General features: G+C 42.7%; 1 protein-coding gene across 1 annotated transcript in view; it reads right to left on the bottom strand.

The window, feature by feature from the left end:
- The window catches only part of RAB31 (RAB31, member RAS oncogene family), a 70,082-nt gene that overhangs the window by 28,669 nt on the left and 20,176 nt on the right, over window positions 1–21,237 (bottom strand). Inside the window, 2 exon segments of the mRNA XM_076329983.1 lie at window positions 9,251–9,332; window positions 11,950–12,029. Of these exon segments, the coding sequence (XP_076186098.1) occupies window positions 9,251–9,332; window positions 11,950–12,029 (162 nt within the window).

Here is a 21,237-nt window from a genome sequence, read left to right as displayed (position 1 = left end):
GTACAGAATATCAAATAAAAGCAAAATTAAATTCCCTTTGTCATGCTTTTGTACTAAACAAACATGATGATACACTATGTCCCAGTCATAAGAAATCACAGTTGTCCACAAGAAAACAGGAAAAGACTTTTTGCAACACTGAATGAATCAAGAGGGGTTGAAAAATTGTAACTCGGAGTAAGTTTCATGATCTAATAATAGACTCTTAACGAATGTGTTTTATGAGCATGGATTTTCCAATATCACAAACATACTAGTAAAAAATTTATGCAAATACTTATGTTTATTTGATGCTTTTTTCTTTTTTTTTTTTTTTTCCTTTTTTTCTTTTAAATCAGTGCCCAAAAGCAAAGTCCTCTTGAACCTTTTTCTGGGCTAATTACCTGGAAAAAGAGAGTCACGCAAAATTAATTAAAGGGATACAAAATACTAATGTGCACATTTTTCACCTGCCAAGGACCAAATGTGGGACAGATGCCCAAAACAAGCGACACAAAAAATCAGCTCACAAAATTAAATCTCACGGGACTACCTTCTGTATTATAAATTACAATGTCTATAACCTTGATTTTATAGCTCAATATTTCTGTATCTAGTAATTCCCAAGAAAATTAGGAGAAACAGGAGCAGTTCGAGATTTGGCATGAGAACAGCTCTGCTTCTCAAGAAGGGCCACCTAAAACGCTCGGGCAGCCGCTCCCGGCTGTGCCACACGGACACCCAGGTCACAACCCCAACCTTCTGGGGAGTCAGCCCCTCCATAATCCGCAGCCGAGAGCAGCGCTCTGGCAGATGTCACCCCTACCTGCAGCCAAGCAGCAGCTCACATCACCTTGGGCTAACAGGGAAACACAGACCTGAAACAGTCGTCTATCAGCTCCCACCATCACAAATAACCACACTCCTAACCAGTTTCAAAAGCTGATCAAGGTCCAGCCTAAAATCATTTGCAGTTTTTTTCCATGATACTTCTACGGGGATCATGTTATTTTGGCGATTAATAAAATTCTGAATTCCTAATTACTAAATTACTTAAAATTTACTTGCACTTTGACTTACTAAAATTGAAGCATCAATGCTTACCTTTAGCTGAAATATGAATATAGAACAGTCTTGCAGTCTTAACTTTGCCAGTCTGCTAAACCAGGCTCTTCCAGTCTGAAGATAAGGTAATGGGAAGAAAGCAGGGTCTAATTGCCTTTCTCTGCGCCTGGTCCAGCTTCAGTTCATCTTTCCTGACTGCTGGTGACCAGGTTTGTATGCAGCAGTCTAGCTATAAAACAGCCTTAACTGCACTTCCCCTAACATGTAGCACATTTCTTACGGCTGCATCGTACACACATGATCATCCTTTAACCAATAAATGCATTCACAGGTGGCTTTCCTCCTCTGTTTCCAAAAAAAATCACCTACAACTTTACAGCATGTATTTTTGTTGGGAGTCAAAAGGTAGAGGGACTTGCTACTTATACTACTGAATTTCATCCCCGTTTCCCACCATGTCGTTCTAGGCACTGGGAATACCTCCCGCCTTTGTATAATGAGTAAACTATCATTAGAATCATAGAATCATTAAGGTTGGAAAAGACCTCTAAGATCATCGAGTCCAACTGTCAACCCAACACCACCATGCCCACTAAACCATGTCCCTAAGCGCCTCATCTACGCGTCTTTTAAATACTTCCAGGGATGGGGACTCAACCACTTCCCTGGGCAGCCTGTTCCAATGTTTAACCACTCTTTCAGTCAAGAAATTTTTCGTCATGTCCAAGCATTAGCAGCTCACCTACTGTGGAAATTTGAAGTCCTGTGCCTCTCATTCAGTACCCACAAAAAGTTTGCCTATTTGCAAATACTGACCCACTTCATCACTCATTTGAAATCGTTTAATAACAACTGAAAGTACACTATTAACAACTATTACCAGTTATCGCAGCACAGAATATCAAATAAAAGCAAAATTAAATCCCCTTTGTCATTCTTTTGTACAGTCTAATAAACCAACATCACTCATTAGGCCTGTTCTGCTTTTGTAAGGGTTGATAACAACTTGTGAGGCTGAGGTCACTAAACCATGCAATGCAATAGTTAAGTTGTAAGGGTACATTTTCCAATTCAACAGCTACAGCCAGGCCCAAAGGGCCATTCAAAATATAAATAAGAAACTTACTTTATCAAAGACATGCCAAAAACCAAAAATCAGTGACTTGTGTAGCTTCATGCAGACTTTTAAGATTCTATTCCTTAGAGCACGCCACACAGCGTGCTACATACCCATATAGCCGCATAAGTACAGGTGCAATGCTAACTGGGTTCAGAGCACCTTCGTACTCGTGCTCCTCTACCAACGCGTCCACTTTGCACTTGCGGTTCATCATCTCTGCCACTAAGGAAGAAGTGGTGAGGTCACATGCGCATTATGAAATTTCCTCTGAAAACAGGTCCCCTTTTTCTCTCAGGATCCGACTAGAAGCTGTCCAACCTTTACAGCTGTACAGCCCTGCAGCACAGAGGACAAATTCAGTCTTAGGTGTTGCAAATGCAAGTTTAGCATAACCAGAGCAGCTCTCATTGATTCCAGGAGTATTTTGGGATTCTGCAACCCCTCATCTGGCCATCTCACTGAAGTCAACAGAAGCTTTGCCCTTGCAAAGGGCAGAAAAATGGAACCAACCAGCCATTAAGGAATTTACCACCTATTTAAAAAGCTCTGTAGGATTTTGCTTGCTGTTTCCTGTGCATCTCATCATGGAGGGGTATATTTGATTATAGGTAATGCTTTTCACATTTCCTCTGTACTAACAGTACAAAATGAGGAAGAAGAAAAACCCACAGGTAGCCGTATCGCAATACTTAAAAGAGAAAAACAAATTCAAGGGAACACAACGTAAATCACACCTGAGCTGTGGTAGTGAAAGTCTCTTAACCATGTGTTATGTAATGCTGGTTTAGAAAGCAAAACAGAGGCCAAAAAAATACAGAAATAAAAAACTACCACTCCTGCCTATTTATATAAAGGCTGAAAAATGCTGCTGAAGACAGTCTGGATTCATTCAATCTGCCAGGCACACCAGGGAACACTAATTCCTGTCAGCATCTCTTTGCACCATCCTGTAGCGCTACACCCAATGCTGGCTTACTGCCACAGCAGGGCTGTCTCTTCCAAATGCCACAGCCAAGAGGAAAAAAAACAAAACCAAAAGCAACAACCAAACCCCCCCCCCCCCCCAAATCCTCTATTGGGTTGCTTTTACCATCCTAGACTGTAAAGAACATCACTTGTTCTTGCTGCAAAAGGATTGTAATTCTGCTGACAAGCATGGCAGAAAGGGTAAGGATGCACAGAGTAAGCAGAATCAGACCAGGGTTCAGCATGTTATGCACCTTCTCATGTCAAGGGCTGAATTCAACTAGGGTTTTTCCACACGGTGCCTTTTCAAGCATCTGCAGGTGCATAGCAGCACAAGATTTGCTTCCTGACAGCTGTAATAATTTGACTAGATTCCATTCCCATTCTTGAGAAGCTGCTCTCTGACTATGTACGTTGCACCTGAGTGGCCAAGACCAAACCTTTTGGCTCCTCTCAAGGTCAGAGATCCTTACCCTTTCTTCATCTGGGTGCCATTAATGGTAAGGACAGCCACAGCTTCTGGCTCTCTGCTAGCCACTTACGTGTGCGGGCAGTGACATAGCTCTGCAACTTCCTTCCCCCTCCTATTACACATACTTACCTTTCCAGACCAGGACCTTCATGCACCTCGGTCCCCTTGCTCAGTAGTCCATTCCCAGCCCCTCTGCAGGTGATTTTGGGTGTCCTGTTTCTCCTGTCCTTGGCCCTTCCTGCCACGTCACCCCCACAAACCCCTTCAGTCCTGTCCCCAAACCCACCTGAAGCACATTCCTCCTCACGCTTTGGCCCCCGTTCCTACAACCTGAACTGCTGAGGTTCTCGTGGTGAAGAGCATGGTAGACCAGTGCCAGAAACACGTTACTACCAGCCTGTTCAGGAGAGGTGCCTTAACTGCTTCCGTGGATCAGGTAAGCACCCACGGGGGAAGAGCCAGACATTGCCACCACTGTGACTGGGTTGCACGAGCTCATTGAAGCGGTCCATGCACCATGAACAGTACCTATTCCGCAGCTTGGGAGCCCCTACTTGCCCAAGTCTGGGCATTTACATGCCCCGTTCCTGCCACCTTCGAGGCAGTGGCTGCCAACAAACAGAAAATCAGGGTGTGGAGGGAAGCAAAGGCAAAAAACAGAAGCATCAGAGATTATCCTAACACAAGAAGTGGCACAGGGAGAGATACAAAATTCCTGACATTCTCAGCTGGCAAAGAGCGAATGGAAAAATGTTATGCACGAAAGTCACTATCAGATACCATTTAGCATTTTATAACCTTGGGTAGTTTTTCCTACATGATTGAAGGCTGAGATTCCACTTCTCAGGATTCGCGAGCTTCAGGAAAGATCTGTCTGTCTCTGACCTACAGGTATTTTTTGCTAGTTAAATTGAAGAAGAGAGAGAGAGAGAGAGAAAAGAATGAGCATTTTTCTCAAATATATAAGAATTCTTGAAGAGGGAAAAATGCCAATATTTTAGGATAATCTTTTGAAGATATTTTAAATAAGCAGAAAACAAACGTTTGCAACATCACAGAAGTGACCTGTGCTCAGCCCTTCTGAAGCTTACAGTCATTAAACAAAGGATACAAAAGACACCACACCTAAACTGTGTCTCACTGTCAAGCTACACATGCCACGAGTTTCTTGAAGCTTAAGAAAAAACACATCCACATGCATCTCTTAAATGATTTACCATGCTTTACGCTCATTCTAAAAATAGTAAAAATAACATATTCACTTACTAGCTCTAGTGCCACTTGTGCTCTCACAAACGCATGTACTGCCAAATCACCTGTTGACCTTTGCAGCACGCAAGCAGTATCTCACTGCAGGGAGGTCCTTACACCACACACAAGGAACCACCTCCACACTGACTGAGCTGTGGGCTGCCATCAAAGTCACCTATATAAAACTGTAGAGCAAAATTCAGGCCACGTCTTGACTGCGGAAGTAATTCAAGTCATTGATAGTTGGTGTTAACTCCTCTCAGGATAGTCTGGTCTCAGAGGAAGCATCCATAAGCTCAGTGATTAAGTTGCTCAGCTTAGGGGAAACGTCCCAGTCAAGACTGTGGCAAGGACAAGTCCTCCTCTCAAGGAGCATTTTCACCCCCTACCTTGTGACACTGTCTCTGAATCACCAGAACAACTACCGTTACTCAGAAAAGAGGGGTCTATAAAGCGCTGTAGATATCTCATCAGTCAGCCTTTTCCTGGAAATGGAGCAGTTTTTAAAAAAAAAAAAAAAAAAAAAAAAAAAAGCCCACAACTCAGGGTAATTCCTATCAAGGTTTGAATTGGGCTCCAGTAATTGAGGCTCCTTCTATTAAACAAAATTAAAAATCCCAGAGTTCAACACAGTAAATTTAAAAAGGACAGAGATAAATTTTCCTGCCCTAGAAACATGGCCCCTAGTCAGGCTCCCTAACTATTTGCTACAATATTCCTCAGCTGGCAAAATGGAAAGCTGGCAGCCACCCAAGGTATTCAGACAAAGCATTGTAATTAGAACCTACTTAGGACACCATGAACCAAAATATATGCTAATAAAAACATCATTAACTAACTTGTGAAGAGACTTTTCTTAGGGGAGGGAATCTTTGCTAACATAATTGTCGTGCATTTAAGTCCTGAAGTCCACGGCAACAATTTAAAGCTGATGGGGAAAAAGTGAGATAGGGAAAAAAGTGACATTTGGAAAATAGTGGGGTGGAGGGAAAGTGACTCTGAGAACCAGAATAAAGCAAGCTTGTCTGATAGCACACCAACACAAAGCAACTGGGTCTGCAGAGACCAGTACTTAGGCACAGAAAAGTAGGGGGATTTTGTTAAGTGTGCTACCAGTTTAAGGTTCTCCCTACCCAAAAAAGGGAAAAGAAAAAACAAGATAAAAGGATTAAGCAGCTCTCTCCTTTTGTAATCAAGTACTACATGAATTTTCCACAGCGAGAGCTGCTGGAGAGCCACATACCCCTCTCCAGCGTCTCCTCTGGGAAGCACACTGAGCATTCGCTCCCACCAAGGCTATGATAGAAACGCTTTTGATCTCCATTTTCTGCTGCATTATTGTCATTCTGCAGAAGTGATGTTTGCTCGTTATTTCCCACAAAATGGCAATTCTGGTTCCTTCTCTACTCTGCCTACAGTTCCGAGTTTCCTGACACAAAAGAAATAAAATTTTATATCTATTATCCATATGAATCAGAAGTTATCTGTTCTCCATGACCAACCTCTGACTGGCTGGCCTGTATATTAAGGTTCTTCAACTAACTCAGGTGTTCCTACAAGCTTTTAAACCCAACAATGACCAGCACTTCTGAAGGCTTGCAACGTTACAAGTGGCTATCTGAAAGTTGATTTAATGCCTCAAGGGGATGCTGAGTGCTTCCAGCTGGCTTCTCTGAGCACCCAGGACACGGCTCCTTTTCAGAAGCAGCCACATGAATTTCCAGTTTCTCCCAGCTGACGGAAGGCGGCCAGGAGGCACACGCGTTCTCACAGAGCATTGCTTAAGTAAGGGCTTGCGACTAAGATATTTAAGAGTGGTTTCTCTACGCTCTCCAAGCTGGCAGTTTCTTGCCCAGAGACACTCATGAAAAAGGAGGAGAAAATTCATTAAAAAGGAGAAACTCATGAACGAGGAGCACAGAAGTGCTGCTGCGGTTGTTTCCGCTTGCCCGCTCTACCATGGTTAAGGTTCGAGCTTAACTTTCATGAGTATGGCTTCAGTTAAATCTCATCTGGGGCTCTTCTGCTGTGAAGGCTCCACATCAGCACACAGACACAGCAACAACTGGCACAGCTGGGGAAGCACAGAGCACCCCAACTCCAACAAGTCCTGTGCTTGGCCTTGCGTTTAGGAGAACAAAGCCAAAGGCAATGTTGAAAGAGGAGGAAGTCCTAAACACTGCTATCAGCAGTATAGACAATAGGGGCATTGACGAAACTTCCAGACTTCAGCAGCGGCACATAAAACCTCAACAAAAATCACAAAGAACGAGGGAAGGACAACAGCTCTCAAAGCAGAAACACCACTCGGAAGACATTTATTAGTACACTATGAAAAATAGCAACAGGCCCAGAGGTTGGGGTAGGCTGGAAGCTTTGGGTCATCACTGTTGTTCAGAGGATAATGAGAAAGAAATTAACAGGGGGAGACATTTGTTCTTGAATAGCAGATCAGAAGGAGCAACACAAGACAAAGTAACCAAAATCCCAGTTACAAATTAAAGTGAATAAGCTATTGAGAAGCATCATGTGTTTAGCTGTAAAACGGGGATGTTCTAGGACAGAGAATGACCTGAAACAGTATGGACATCACCTTGGGAAACTTGTCTGCCTCAGTAGCTAGCACTCCACACCCATCAACTTCGTTTACTGTATCACCCCAGTTTCCTAGAGTCCTAGTGAAGGATTGGGAATACACTGTGCAAACACAGAAGAAAAAGATGGTCCCTGGCCTAAAGAGGTTATAATTTACGATTACACATGAAAACCTGTAACATAACTTATCTGTAATAGATTGTGAGCAATTTAACAAGGTTTGTGGTGGTCACTGCTCATCATTGTTGGACACACAAAAAAAAGGAAAGCAGATGTTTGAAAAATGACGAGCTAAAAAAAAAAACAAAACACTGAGCGGAAACATAAGGGACTAGATGGGAAGGATGGATTTTGTGTCCAAGAGTCAGAGCTCAGTCACAGATTTCCTGCCTCAAATGAGGCATCATTTAGTTCAGTAAATATGACTTTATTAATATTCACCTACTTCAAGAAAACGCTTTGAGAGTCTTAAGACTATGTGGGGAAATAGATTAATACTTATATCTAAATGTCAAGAAGTTTTGAGTGCTAAAGAGCCAAAAGGAAAAAAAAAAAAAGAAAGCAGAGCAGGGCAGCAGAGGGAAGAGAGAGAGAATAAGCAAGGAAACTCAAACCATGGGAAAGAAAACTGAACCTTTGCTACCTCTTGCAATAATTAGTCAGTTATCAGCTCCAGACCATGCAGAAATGGAACAAACAAGATTCAAGGGAAGGAATTATGCTATGCTTCAAATATGTTTTTCAAGATCCGTTTTCTTGTCATAAATAACATACTGAATTGCTAAGAGTCAACAGATTTCATCAGGGCCACTTTACATCATGCTGCGCATTGTAAATAAAAGCACAAGCATTTCCTGCACTTAACAGCAAAAATCTTCATTGCCTGCAATTCACATACGAGGTACGGAGAATACAGTAGGATGTATCAGGACTGACATTACAGCCTGTATAAGCATCTCATTTTACCCCAACCTAACATGAGCATAGCTACATTTTTCTATGAACAGGAACAGTGCAATTTCACAAGAAAGTCTGAAGACATTTTAAAACGTGTGCATGGGTTTCTCCGTTTCTTTCAAACTTCAAGATAAATGTGGGCATATATTAAGAGAACTCTACAGCCTATTACTGCATACTACTGCCATTGAGGCTATTAAAAGAAACAAATAACCAACCAGGCCTACATACAGTCAATATGAACTAATGCCCACAAACTCCGTTATGGCTTTTTTGAAAAGCCAAAGGAAAAGCTACTTAATTTGAGCAATTCACTTCACACACTTGAAAAATCAAGACGAAAACCCTAAGTGGTTCAGGTTGCTGGTGCTAATTTCCAAAATAGTAACAGCAGGTGCACCCTGTGCCCATATTCAATGTCCCAACTCAGGACAACCCCGGAGTCACCACCTAAGCTCAGACCACCCGCCAGCCCATGTGCTGGAAGCCAAGTACTTTCCAACACCAACAAAAGCTGCCACATGTAAACCTGATGAAACCAGAGGGGAGCTGGAGACCACTTGGGCACTGCCTGAGCTGTCTTGAGGAAAGTGGCTGACAATTCACACCAGGTTTTTGGGTTTTTTCAGGCAAGTGGCATGGTCAGCCTGCCTCTGCATTTTCCCCGCCTGTTAAATGGGAACCTACATACTCGGTGACTGCTGACCACCTGCTTCACAGAGCCTTGCAAATATTCAGTAGGTTTATACTTACAAAGTCTTCTGAAGACGAAAGGCTTAGAAAAAGTACACCAACACATTAGAAGAGACCAGGATAACAAAGACATACTGCAAAGTAATACTCACCCGTTCCTGACCAGCTGTGTCCCAGATCAGAAATTTATGAAGTTCATTCCCACAAGGCACAGTTTTAGTCATGAAGGATGCTCTGAAAAGAAGGAAGCAGCAGAAATTTCTAACGTGACCGACACTTTGAATATGCAACCCATAGACCTTAGCCAGTTCTGCTGCGTTAGACTGCATATGGGGAAACTCCAAAATCTTGACAGAATGCCTAGGGAAGTGAAAGTCTCCCTTTTCTCAGATAAAATATATGATACCTATATATGTATTTTAAAAGAGGGGAAAAGCCTCTGAGGTTCAGACGGCATTTGTGCATGAGCCCAGGAACACAAATGCGCCTGCCGCTCACACATAGCTTCTGCTGCTAGCTGGCTAGCTCCACCTTCTCGGTGATATGGACCTGAGAAAAAGGCATCAGCCAGCATCATACCAGGTAACAAATGTGCAACTTTTCAGTTAAACCTAGGAGGCTGGATCACCAGGGAACAGAAAAGTCACCTGCTGGAATGCACGTGGTGAACAAATGGAAGAAAGTTCTTCCCCCTCTCAACTCAGATGAAGAAATCTTAGTGGCTTCTTGTATTTTTGGAGGAAATACAATTTGTCTATGTTTTCACAGTGTGATTTTTCTTCTTTTAGGAAAGAGGGTTACAAATTTATAGGCAGCATTTCAATTGAAAGCTGGCTAGGAGAGACTGCCAAACTGTGGTAGATTTTTTTTTTCCCCCATCCTATCTAGACACTGCTGAACAATTTCTGTTGTGGTAACTTTTTTCCTGGCTCATAAAGATGCATTTGATACAATGCACTGTCATTAGAAAAGCACCAAATGACATCTAATGACATATGTCTGATCAAAACATTTCCTGAGAATGATACACCAGACTTCTCCTCTACAGCCATCTGCAAATTGCTTGAATTTAACAATGCTGCATTGCTTATAAAAGTATTAAGTAAGGCAAAAAAAATCAGCAGCATTTTCTTTGGTTATTTTCAGGGTGCGTGCTTTCAGTTGTCACTCTTCTTCTCAAAGCATTAAGCAACACTTTACAGCTTCAAAACCAGGAACTTTAGAGCCGCAGCAGCTACTGTAGATTGCAAGGATTGTACATTTAAAACATTTGATTAATTTGGAAGAAAATAAAAATAAGAACCTTATCTATATAGACAAGTAATATCACCTGCATGCAAGCTAGCCCTCACATTTTAATCCTCAAATAGAAAAATAATTTCCCTCTGTTATTATAATTATGAAAATTAAAGGGATTCTTTTTTTCCATTTGAGCAGAAGACATTTACTTAGCAACAACAACTACTTGGGGAAAAGGCTGATGATGATTTAGAAGTAAAGAACCACTCAAGTTCCCACCAATTCCTTCACTGCAAGCAAGTGTCCTTCAGTCAGTAATGTTATTCATTACATGCTTCCTTTCTCTCCATCCATTTTTCTCTATTCATTACATTCAGGAGTCCAAAATTGTCCTGGAACTTCAATGTGCAACTTCCAGCTGAGACTCATGCATCGGAAGGCAGAGCTTTGGAAGATGTCTAACCCTCTAAAAACACAGAGCAATCAATACCAACCCTTCACAGACGATTTAAAACAGCTCTAACACACAAGCTAGATCAGCCCTTCCCACCCAAATTACTCCTTTGTGAACATTACATATTAGCTTCCTTTCCCACATGAAATCAATAATTTTCAAAATTTTCCAGGTAACGTTGGACTTGTCAGATTTGTCCTAAGATGTTAAAAGAAAAAAATTTGGAATTAAAGACAACTACAGGACTAATAGGCTTCTGATGGTCTGACACGCGGAAGCTTGGCAGTTTCCAAAGAAGAACAGGTGTGAATTAATTATACTTAGTTTAAATTGCGTTGTCCCTATTTTGAGAAAGACAGGATAATGTAACATGTCCTAAACCTAAATGAAAGGATGTCCACATCTGGGAACAGACATTGTCCATGTTCCAGCCCAGCCTGGCAGGACACACAACGTAGGTACATTAAAGGGCTCCCCACGGTTCTCCTGCCATTACTCAGCCATGGGGTGTCCTGGTCATTGTGCAGATCGCAGCCTCTTTGGGTTGTGGGGTTTTGGTTCTTTAAGCTCCAAGGATCAGATTTGATACCTCATTGACCAGTGGGAACTCAAGTGATTTTAATCCTAAGGTCCTATGACCAAAACACAATGTAAAGTGGGAAGCTCTTGACAAGACAAAAAGAAAAGGATACCAGCCAAGTAAGACATCTAAGAATCTCTTGGTGTAAGATGGGTGAAGAAAAACAAAACAGAACAGCTGGAAGTCATGGCTATGCCCAACACAAGTCAGTACAGCGTGGTTCTGGACAGCCACAGAGAAGAGGCTATTTCAAGAGTCACCATTCACAGGAGGAGAATGGCAGAGCTCTGTCAGCCTCTCCATAACAGATTATGCTGCAATATAGTTAAGTTGAGGCCCCCTCTGTATTCCCAGAACAGGGAGAGCAGAGCAGACCTGGTTTGGGGCAGCCCCAGACTCTCTAAACAGGTAGCATGAGCTGAAAGCCATTAAAGGAGGTTCAGTGAGATTGATAAACTGGAGAAAAAAAAGATACACAGTATTCAGAGCCTTGAAAGTAAGGAAAAGAAAGGAGCTCAGCAGAGGGCAGCAAGTTAAAAAATATATAGAAGAAAAAAGATTTTATGCATGGTACTTACCCAATAGTAGGACTAATATTGTGATCAAAGTGGTCCTGGACAAATCGACAAACAATGCTCGATTTCCCAACCCCAGTATCCTGAAAATAAAAGAAGGCACAACAGTGAGTTCAGGAGAGCCTAGATATCAATACTTCACTTGAAGAAATAGTCAAATATTAATCTGTGAAATTAAATCCTCTCTAGCGGCAAGTGGGGCACGTCAAACATTTCAGAAGAAAAGCGAGCACATGGATTATCCTTTTCAATTGTCAGCATTGTGAATGGAGCTCCCTGGTCCCCTTCCCAACACTCCCTTCTCTCCAAGCCTTTGTATTTTTTTGGGTGGATTTTATATTCCTGTTTCAAGGACTGCAGTACTTCAAGCATAACCATTTACTTGTACAAGAAAATCCTGCGCTTTCAAACACATGGTGCGTTACCCAGCAAAACCAGAGAAACAATTTCATCCAGACCTGTTGCAAGGGCAGCCCAAGCATGCTTCCAAAACAGATTACTAACACCAACCTTTTAGTACACCGACAGCACTAACTTGGTAGAACTAACCTTTCCATGGCAAGACAAACAAGCCTGCTTGGTGGAAACTTTGCAGAGGCTTCAGGTGGTTTTGAAAAGGGAGGAATCCAAAGAGTTGGATCCCCAGAGATGTGCAACTATCCCTGCGCAGGTTGTGTTACTGGACTGCGGTGAAACAGCATTACTTTAAACGCAACACTACTTGTTCTCTGCACTGCAATGTGGCAGGCTGCTTCCATTTGCAGGAACAGTCTTTTTTTACGCCCCACCCCCCCAAATCAGTAAGGAAAAAATAACAGCAGTACAGTACTAGAATAAAAATCAAAATAAACTCTGGGGTGGGGGGAGGGGAGAAAAACTTGACATTACTCAGAAATACTATTTTAGGCTTTTAAGAGATGAACAACTTCCCCGAAAACCTGCATTTTTCAGTCTGTCTCTGCTATTCCATGAAGCCTTGGATGGTAGGTAGAAGAACATAAATTAGACAGAGAATTATCAAGGAAGAGGAATAGCAATATCACTATGTCTCCCATAGAACTGCAAAGAGCCTCCTTAGAGAAAAAAAATGATGCCAGGAAATCGATCCTGACCTTTCCGAGACATTAACAATGACAGCCCAGGGTCCAATCTAACTCATTAAAAAGTCAATGGAAATTTTTCTATTAATTTCATTGGAAGTGACTGCAGAACTACCAGATTGCACCTGGTAGTTCTATTTGTATCCACATTTTAAGACACTTGACTAATTTACATAAATGTCTCAAAAAGTGCCAAGACAAGAGAATACAGTTTGTTGAGAGCACTACATACATAACTACATATTAAAAAAAACAAAAAACCTTTGCCTTTCCTGTAACCAATTTTGCAATATTTCATCTTCTTTTTGAATATGAAAGAAAAAGAATGCCTGTAGTTAAGATTTCCTTTCACCATGTTTAAATTAAACTGTATCGCCACTGCAAGTGAAGTCTTTATAGACAGCACTTACTAGAAAACCACCATTTAAACTCTCATATGTAATTCAAAGCTGTCCTTAGTCAGCTTAAAAGCCATAATAAATGCTCATGCTATACAGACGGTTGTTTATCTACTGTGTTCAATCAATAGGAAAAAAAGATCAAAGAGAGGAGCAGTGTTTAAAACCAGCCCCGTAGCCTTTGATCAATAGCAGCAACACATCCTGTTGCTATTCCCAAATTTTGCCTTCGTTATCGATTCCAGCTGACATCTCTGTATAATTACTAGACCAGGATGGCAGAACACATTAAAAAAAAAAAAAAAAAATATTCCTCTGTGCTGAAACTGAGGATCTAATTATTATTCCGGATTTTAAATGTTGTGGAGAAACCGGAACTACCACCCACTGGGTGCGAGGAATTACATTTCCCTCTTGCGGGGACAGAATTTCTGCCACAGTGTTTGAAACTAGACATTGACTCCCGTGACCTGATGGTACTTCAGTTTTGTGTACTTCCTTCAGCTCCCTTGACAGGGCACTCGGAAGGGCAACGGCAGTTACAGCACCTGAGCAAGAGGAGCCCGGTCTCCGGCAGGGATGTGACACCCACAAGCACAGATTAAAGCTTAGCTCATGTTCCTGGAAGCTCCGACCTCTTCATGTTGCAGTTCGTGGATCTTACTAACGTTTCATGCTAACGTTAAATGAACTTTAAAAGTTTCTATTGCCCTTGCATCCCTCGCAAGAAGCACGGCTAAACTTAAGCCCATGCCAGGCACAGTGATAGCCCTCAAATAGCTTAAAAACATCCTTACACTTGGGTTGGGGTTGCCTGGACTACCGAGAGGGCTAAATTTACCCCTGGTGTAACTCCAGTGAAACCAATGGACTTGGACCACAAATGATCCTGTCTCTAGGACGCCCACTGTTGCAGCCAGTGGCCAGTGCTTTCCAGGAGCCAGGCAATTTATTGCACCGAGGGGTTCTGTTGAAACGAGCGCTCCCAGCTTCTGTTTTGTTGCCTGGAGGATACAAACGGCCGGCTACCAGAGTATAATTAGAGCACAGAGGGGAAGGAAGTAAAAAAGAAACAGCTTCCTCCTTAAGGCAGTGATTATCATTCCATCATAGGATTTAAAACTACTCAGTTTTCAGTCCATGTTACTGTACTTGCACCCATCAAACAAGATGCTCACCTGCCTGAAAGCAAAGCAAATCATCGTGTGTGAACATTATACAACAACTTGAAAACTTAGTAGAAATCTTTTACTGCCAATCAGACCTTATCTTTTACTGACAATAGGGAACTATTTTTCAGGTCGATCCCGCAGAAGTCAAGGAAAGCATGGTTGCTTCAAAGAAGCAGAAAAGCCATTCACTTCTTGGCAATGCATTGAAATTAAACCTCCTTGCAAGGCTGTACAAAGCTTTCCTACTGCCATCTGCTTTGTCCTTTATTATACGGTCTTCCTCTGCATACATCCATTTTTCTAACACCTGATGGGGATGATCATCCTTGTTTTGTTCCTTTTTCTTCAAAGGATTGTAACAGACTTGTCAAGCCACATGCCTGGGTAACATTCAGGCATGCAGATGACTTATTTTTTCAGTTCTCAAAGTTCTGCTTTTTGCCAGCTTTTTACACCCTCTAATCTGCTTTTCTTTTTTGTTTTACTCCATGTTGGTGTACATATAACATCAAACATACACCAAGGAATAACATTTCGGCTTATGTAAAAAGGTCACAGAGGTACTGAGCTGAGTGGATTGGACAAGTTTCAGAAACTGAGAACACGTCCTCAGAAGTTATGTTGCACTTTAAGGAACAGATCTTGCAATTCTTCAGAAAAATCATTATCCACGGGAAATCCAAGGGTTTCAGCACTATAACTAATTGACTCATCATGATCAAGAGCATACCACTCCAGGAAAGGAGTGGCAAGAACGGAATAAATATAAAAGAATTATTCTGAATCAAGGTGTTCATGTTGCATTTGATGAGTCATTCATGGGACTAACTACATGTTTTGCTTTTCTCCTTTCTTCTTCATAAGCCTCGTAGCACACTTACAAAATATCAGTTATAAACTGCATTGCACCGAGATAAGCAAAAGGGGTGGAGTGGGGTGGGGAGGAAGGAAAGGAGTAGAAATGTAATCCACTGTAAGTGAACCGCTATTAGTTCACCAGAAGAAGTAGCTACAACTTCAGAATCTCCCACTGGTCATCCAAAACAGATATGGAAATCTGAAGCCATATCAGATGTTTCCGATAAATACAAGGAACCAATGCAAGCATGACCAATTCCTGTTTTTTACCCTTTAACCCTGAAAAGACATTCTCTATTCCTCTAAAATCCTTTACCCGCAGATTTAGGCACAAGGATTTTAAGAGCACCAGAATGGAGAGCAGCATGCCACAAAAAACAGTGCTTCCACCCACACTCCTGCTCACGGAGAACCACCCCACTTGGCTCACTTTACTGTAAAGGAGATGAGACTATTTCAAGCCAGCAGAATTACAGGATGCTGGCAACTAATTTGCAGGCAAACAACAACTGAGCTGCTGATTTCTTCTGGCTGATTTGCAGCAGCATCGAGGAAGATTAAAAAAAAAAAAGAAAAAAAAAGGCAAGCAGAAGTTCAATATGAGCAATATATAAAAAAGAAAACCATTTTCCCATTACAAATAGGCAGCACATCCACTGTTCCAGATGTGTGCATCCTGGCAGAAAAAACTGATGCAGAAAAATTTAGCTCTTTAATTTAAACCTGGATGTCTCATTTATACCTTTGCACAACCATTGGGCTCAGTCCTCCAAACACTTTTCCAAATTGAACGGTACTATACTACCCTGTAAACACATCCCTGATTAGGATGTTAGTCTTTAGTCTTGATATTATAATAGCTTTTAATAGATTCAGATGGGTCAAGTCCTATTGTGCTGACCAAACTAAACATTTTATGTAAATTCTTTTTACATCTGAAATGGAATAAATGTTGAATTCACAAAAAAATCCACACATATCATGACTGATGACTAAACAGCAGCCCTATAATTATGCACACTGCTGCAACAGCTATTTTATTCTTGACTACGCAGAATCTTTCTGTGCTATGTTAACACAGAGGGCTTTTAAAATATATGTAAAATTAGATAAACCATGCAAAAATCCTTTATGACTAGGATCTTGGAAACGCAAATAAAACAAGAATACTAGACGGCATTTCACACGAGGAAATGGCACACTAAGAATGAACATACTGAAGAAACTGCCTTCTGTCCTCCCACTTGCAAAGTAAGAAAAAAAAAAAAGAACATCTGGCTTGTAACCACCACAGATCTCATGACTAACTTCCCATTTCAGCTTTAAAAGAAGGTTGAGATACCCTGGAGGCGGGTGCCACAAAAATCTGCACTGAGGAGTAAAGAAGAACTGATCTCTATAAAATAGGGATCCAACACATGGCTCCTCCGGAAGGATGGAAGTTTTCCCATCAGCTTAGACAAAGCCAAGATTCAATCCATGGTATTCAATCCATGGTATAAATTTTTAGAAATTAAAAATGTCTGTCCCTCCAAAGCATTTATTGTAATAACCAAGATTCATTGAGACATGATCTACAGGCAGAGGTCTCATTAAAACTGATTGGGTTTAACATGCGTTTGTCTTACATAACAAAAGAAGAATGATCATACCCTAACAACCTGGAAGGTATTAATACCAAGTGCTCCAGAAAAGCACGTAAAGCCAATATTATTTCAACAACAATATGAGAAACACTTGGAAGTGACAACCCTGTATCCTTTCCCATAAGCAAGAAAGCAATCCCATGGCTCACGTGGCTTCCACTGAACTCGGCAGCACTCCCCTGCGCCTCACAGCGGGAATGCATCTGCCCCTCGGAGCCACTTTGCGCTGGGGTTCCCCAAAAGCTTACCTGCCAACCACCCTAACTGCAAAGACAACACGAGCCTTTGACAGCTCAGCCCTTGCTCTGAGGATCCCTGATCAAGAGGAAAAGGGTACAACCGATGCAGTCAGGGCTGATTTAGTGTAACCCCCAGACAGCCTCCTATGGTGTAGCTTCTTCATCATGCATATAGCTGGAATGACAAAGCTGCTCACGTCGATGAAAACCCGGGTTGTAGGCAGAAGGCAATACTGGAACCTACCAGCAAGCTATTTTGAAGTTTTCTCAAGACAGGTTAGCATCAAGAGGTACAATAAGTGCACACAACAGAAACAGCCATGGTCAAATTTGGCCCACCAATGGTCTTATCAGTGCACCTTCCAGTGAGATAATGCTGCCTTGTGTCATCTTTCAGACACAGAGAGGAGCAGGGGTGGGGGGGGAAGGCTCGATCAAACATACAGAACAAGGGTACAGTCAAAAAGCTGTCCCACTCTCCTGGAAGAGGATCTGCTCAGAGAGGAAGCTGGCTGTTCCCAGTTATTGAGAGAAGCAACAATTCCTGGCTCCCTGTCACATATTCATGCCACTGGACAAACTTTTTGGATGGTTCATTACTAACTGAAAAATAACAGAGGAGCCAGTTTACGCTCAAGAATTCCCAAGCTAAATTCTCCTCTTTGTTACAGCGATTTGACTCCTTGGAGTCTCTAGGAAGGAGAGGTCCTTGCCTTGCCCAGTGCAGAACTTTCATTGTTGAAGTAATTAAGATGTACAGATGAAAACATCTGAGTTGGTGTGAAGTTGCCAAAAAGGAGAAAACTGTCCTTTATCATCATAGAATCATAGAATCATAGAATCATTAAGGTTGGAAAAGACCTCTAAGATCGTCGAGTCCAACCGTCGGCCCAACACCACCATGCCCACTAAACCATGTCCCTAAGCGCCTCATCTACACGTCTTTTAAATACCTCCAGGGATGGGGACTCCACCACTTCCCTGGGCAGCCTGGTCCAATGTTTAACCACTCTTTCAGTAAAGACATTTTTCCTCACGTCCAATCTAAACCTCCCCTGGCGCAACTTGAGGCCATTTCCTCTCGTCCTATCGCCAGTTACTTGGGAGAAGAGACCGACACCCACCTCGCTACAACCTCCTTTCAGGGAGTTGTAGAGCGCGGTAAGGTCTTCCCTGAGCCTCCTCTTCTCCAGGCTAAACAACCCCAGTTCCCTCAGCCGCTCCTCATAAGACTTGTTCTCCAGACCCCTCACCAGCCTCGTTGCCCTTCTCTGGACACGCTCCAGCACCTCGACGTCCTTCTTGTAGTGAGGGGCCCAAAACTGAACACAGTATTCGAGGTGCGGCCTCACCAGGGCCGAGTACAGGGGCACGATCACTTCCCTACTCCTACTGGCCACACTAGTTCTGATACAGGCCAGGATGCCATTGGCCTTCTTGGCCACCTGGGCACACTGCCGGCTCATGTTCAGCCGGCTGTCGACCAGCACCCCCAGGTCCTTTTCCGACAGGCAGCTTTCCAGCCACTCTTCCCCAAGCCTGTAGCGCTGCATGGGGGGGGTTGTTGTGATGCAAGTGCAGGACCCGGCACTTGGCCTTGTTGTACCTCATACAGTTGGCCTGGGCCCATCGATCCAGCCTGTCCAGGTCCCTCTGCAGAGCCTTCCTACCCTCGAGCAGATCAACACTCCCGCCCAACTTGGTGTCGTCTGCAAACTTACTGAGGGTGCACTCGATCCCCTCACCCAGATCACTGATAAAGATATTAAACAAGACCGGCCCCAAAACTGAGCCCTGGGGAACACCGCTCGTGACCGGCCACCAACTGGATTTAACTCCATTCACCACAACTCTCTGGGCCCAGCCATCAATACATTGAGAGTCATCAATACATTTAGTATACATCTTAATACAAAAAAAAAAAAAAAGGCACTCAAAATCTCTGCAACTGGCCAGGCAAATCTGAGGTGGAAAGACACGGTTTAAACTTCAGGGGGAGAAAAATAATCAATGAGTCTCACAAAACATGCAGATGCAGAGAGACCTTTTATTCTAGTAGCTTTGTAAAGCGCAGCTGGTTTTGACTTGGCAGTTCAGCTTCTGCACATTAAAATAGCCGTTCTTTCCACTGTCAGAATTGGCCACGCTTTAGTTTTTGATTTACAGCTGAATACCCCTGGCCCATTCCCACTCTCCTCAGCAGGACTTTAATGGAATTTGAAAATTCACAGCAGCGTAATCACATCGCAGTGCTGCTAGATGGTTAGCATTTTATTAGCTATCATCAAACAAATCACTAGGCCTGCACCATAAAGCATCGCTGGGCTTTTGCAGAAATGTATGCTCAGCTCTGGTCAAGCCTGGTATCTAGGAGGAATGTCACCCCTCGGGCAAGGTCTGGCATGCAGCACTGAGATATCCAACCTGTATCTTCAATGCTTTCGGAAATGCCAGTCCTTAACCCAAAGGCACACGATGTGATAAGGCTGAATACAGGATTACGGCTGTCTTTTAAATTCCATTTGGAGATAAAAAAGCAACAAGCTGAACAACGAAATAAATCTTTGCAATTTGCAGCCTGCTTTAGTCCTCTATGCCTGCCATTAACATTTTAATCATTACTCAGACGATCAGATGCAGGCAGCATTGCAATACTTTCCATGTCTTACTAATCCAGTTACAGCTGCTCTGGAAGGCTGTGGCAGGCGGCTTGAAGAGCTTGTGAAACTGGCTTTGGATTGTTATCAACCGTATGAACATAGAAGGAAGAGTTATGCACAACAGACTCCTGATAACAGTTTCCAAGGGCAGTATTTTAATCCAAGAATCACTCTACCAATAAACTTTTGCTAGCCTTAAACACATCCTTCGTCCTTCCCTGTATTTGGGTATCACTTACTTGTCTGAAGACACTGCTGTAAGGAGAAATACCTTTCAGGAGACCTGGGTTCAGAGACACCCCTGGGACTGAACTGAATCTGCCAACTGTCAGGCTTGTCCCAGCAAAAACGCAGCCATGCACTGTGGAGTGGTGTCTAGGAAGAAGTGCAAATAGCTTCTCGCTGTATTCAGTTTTTCCATCTGCAAGATGTATCAAGTGAGCAAATCCCATCACTGCACAAGCACACAGATGAAAATACAAGAGCAGCCCTTAGACTGACACATTGGCTCTCAGCCACTTCACCAACACAAAACTGCCTGAGGCTTCAGCCTCAACCAGAGGGATGCAGGCTGAGGTGCTCTGAAGCCTTGCTTCTGTGGTCAAAAGAATATACATCTCATTCAGGACACAAACAATTTTTGTAACTTCCAATTTTCACTACAGCCCTGTACAATGAGAAATAGATTATTTCCCCTGTGAGCAACAGGATTCTCAGAGGAGATCCTTCTCCTGTTGATTTGCTGGGATCCCCCTTCCAGAGCTACAGAACTGGCCCAGGGGCACACCCGCTTCCCAAAGCGGCAGCACGATTTTTCAACTCCCAGCCAGGCCCTCTACCAAACGAGAGGTCTATTGTGTTTCTCCTCCCTACCCCATTACCACCACCTTTAATTGTTTGACTTTATTCATTACCTCTGGTACTCTGAAAAGCTTGTACAAGCCTGACAATTCTGCAACAAGACCTCCAAACGACATCAGACACGGCCTTATGCCACCAGTGATGTACAAGGAGTTTCTTTCTGGGGTGTACTCAGTTGCAAAGCAAATCTTTGAAAGGGAAGAACTGGAACCCGAGTTGGCCTCCAGGACTGTCCATGTGCTATCATGTGCTTTCCTGAGTCAAAGGTACTTGCCAGATGAACAGTAGCAATGCTCCCATTGAATATTGGAACCGAGTTCCCCAAGATCCCAGCACAAACACATGGATCTCAATGCA

This window comes from Aptenodytes patagonicus, chromosome 2 (assembly GCF_965638725.1).
Source record: "Aptenodytes patagonicus chromosome 2, bAptPat1.pri.cur, whole genome shotgun sequence".
NCBI lineage: Eukaryota > Metazoa > Chordata > Aves > Sphenisciformes > Spheniscidae > Aptenodytes > Aptenodytes patagonicus.
Note: the sequence above shows the minus strand (reverse complement) of the source record. Positions and strands in the feature narration are given on the sequence as shown.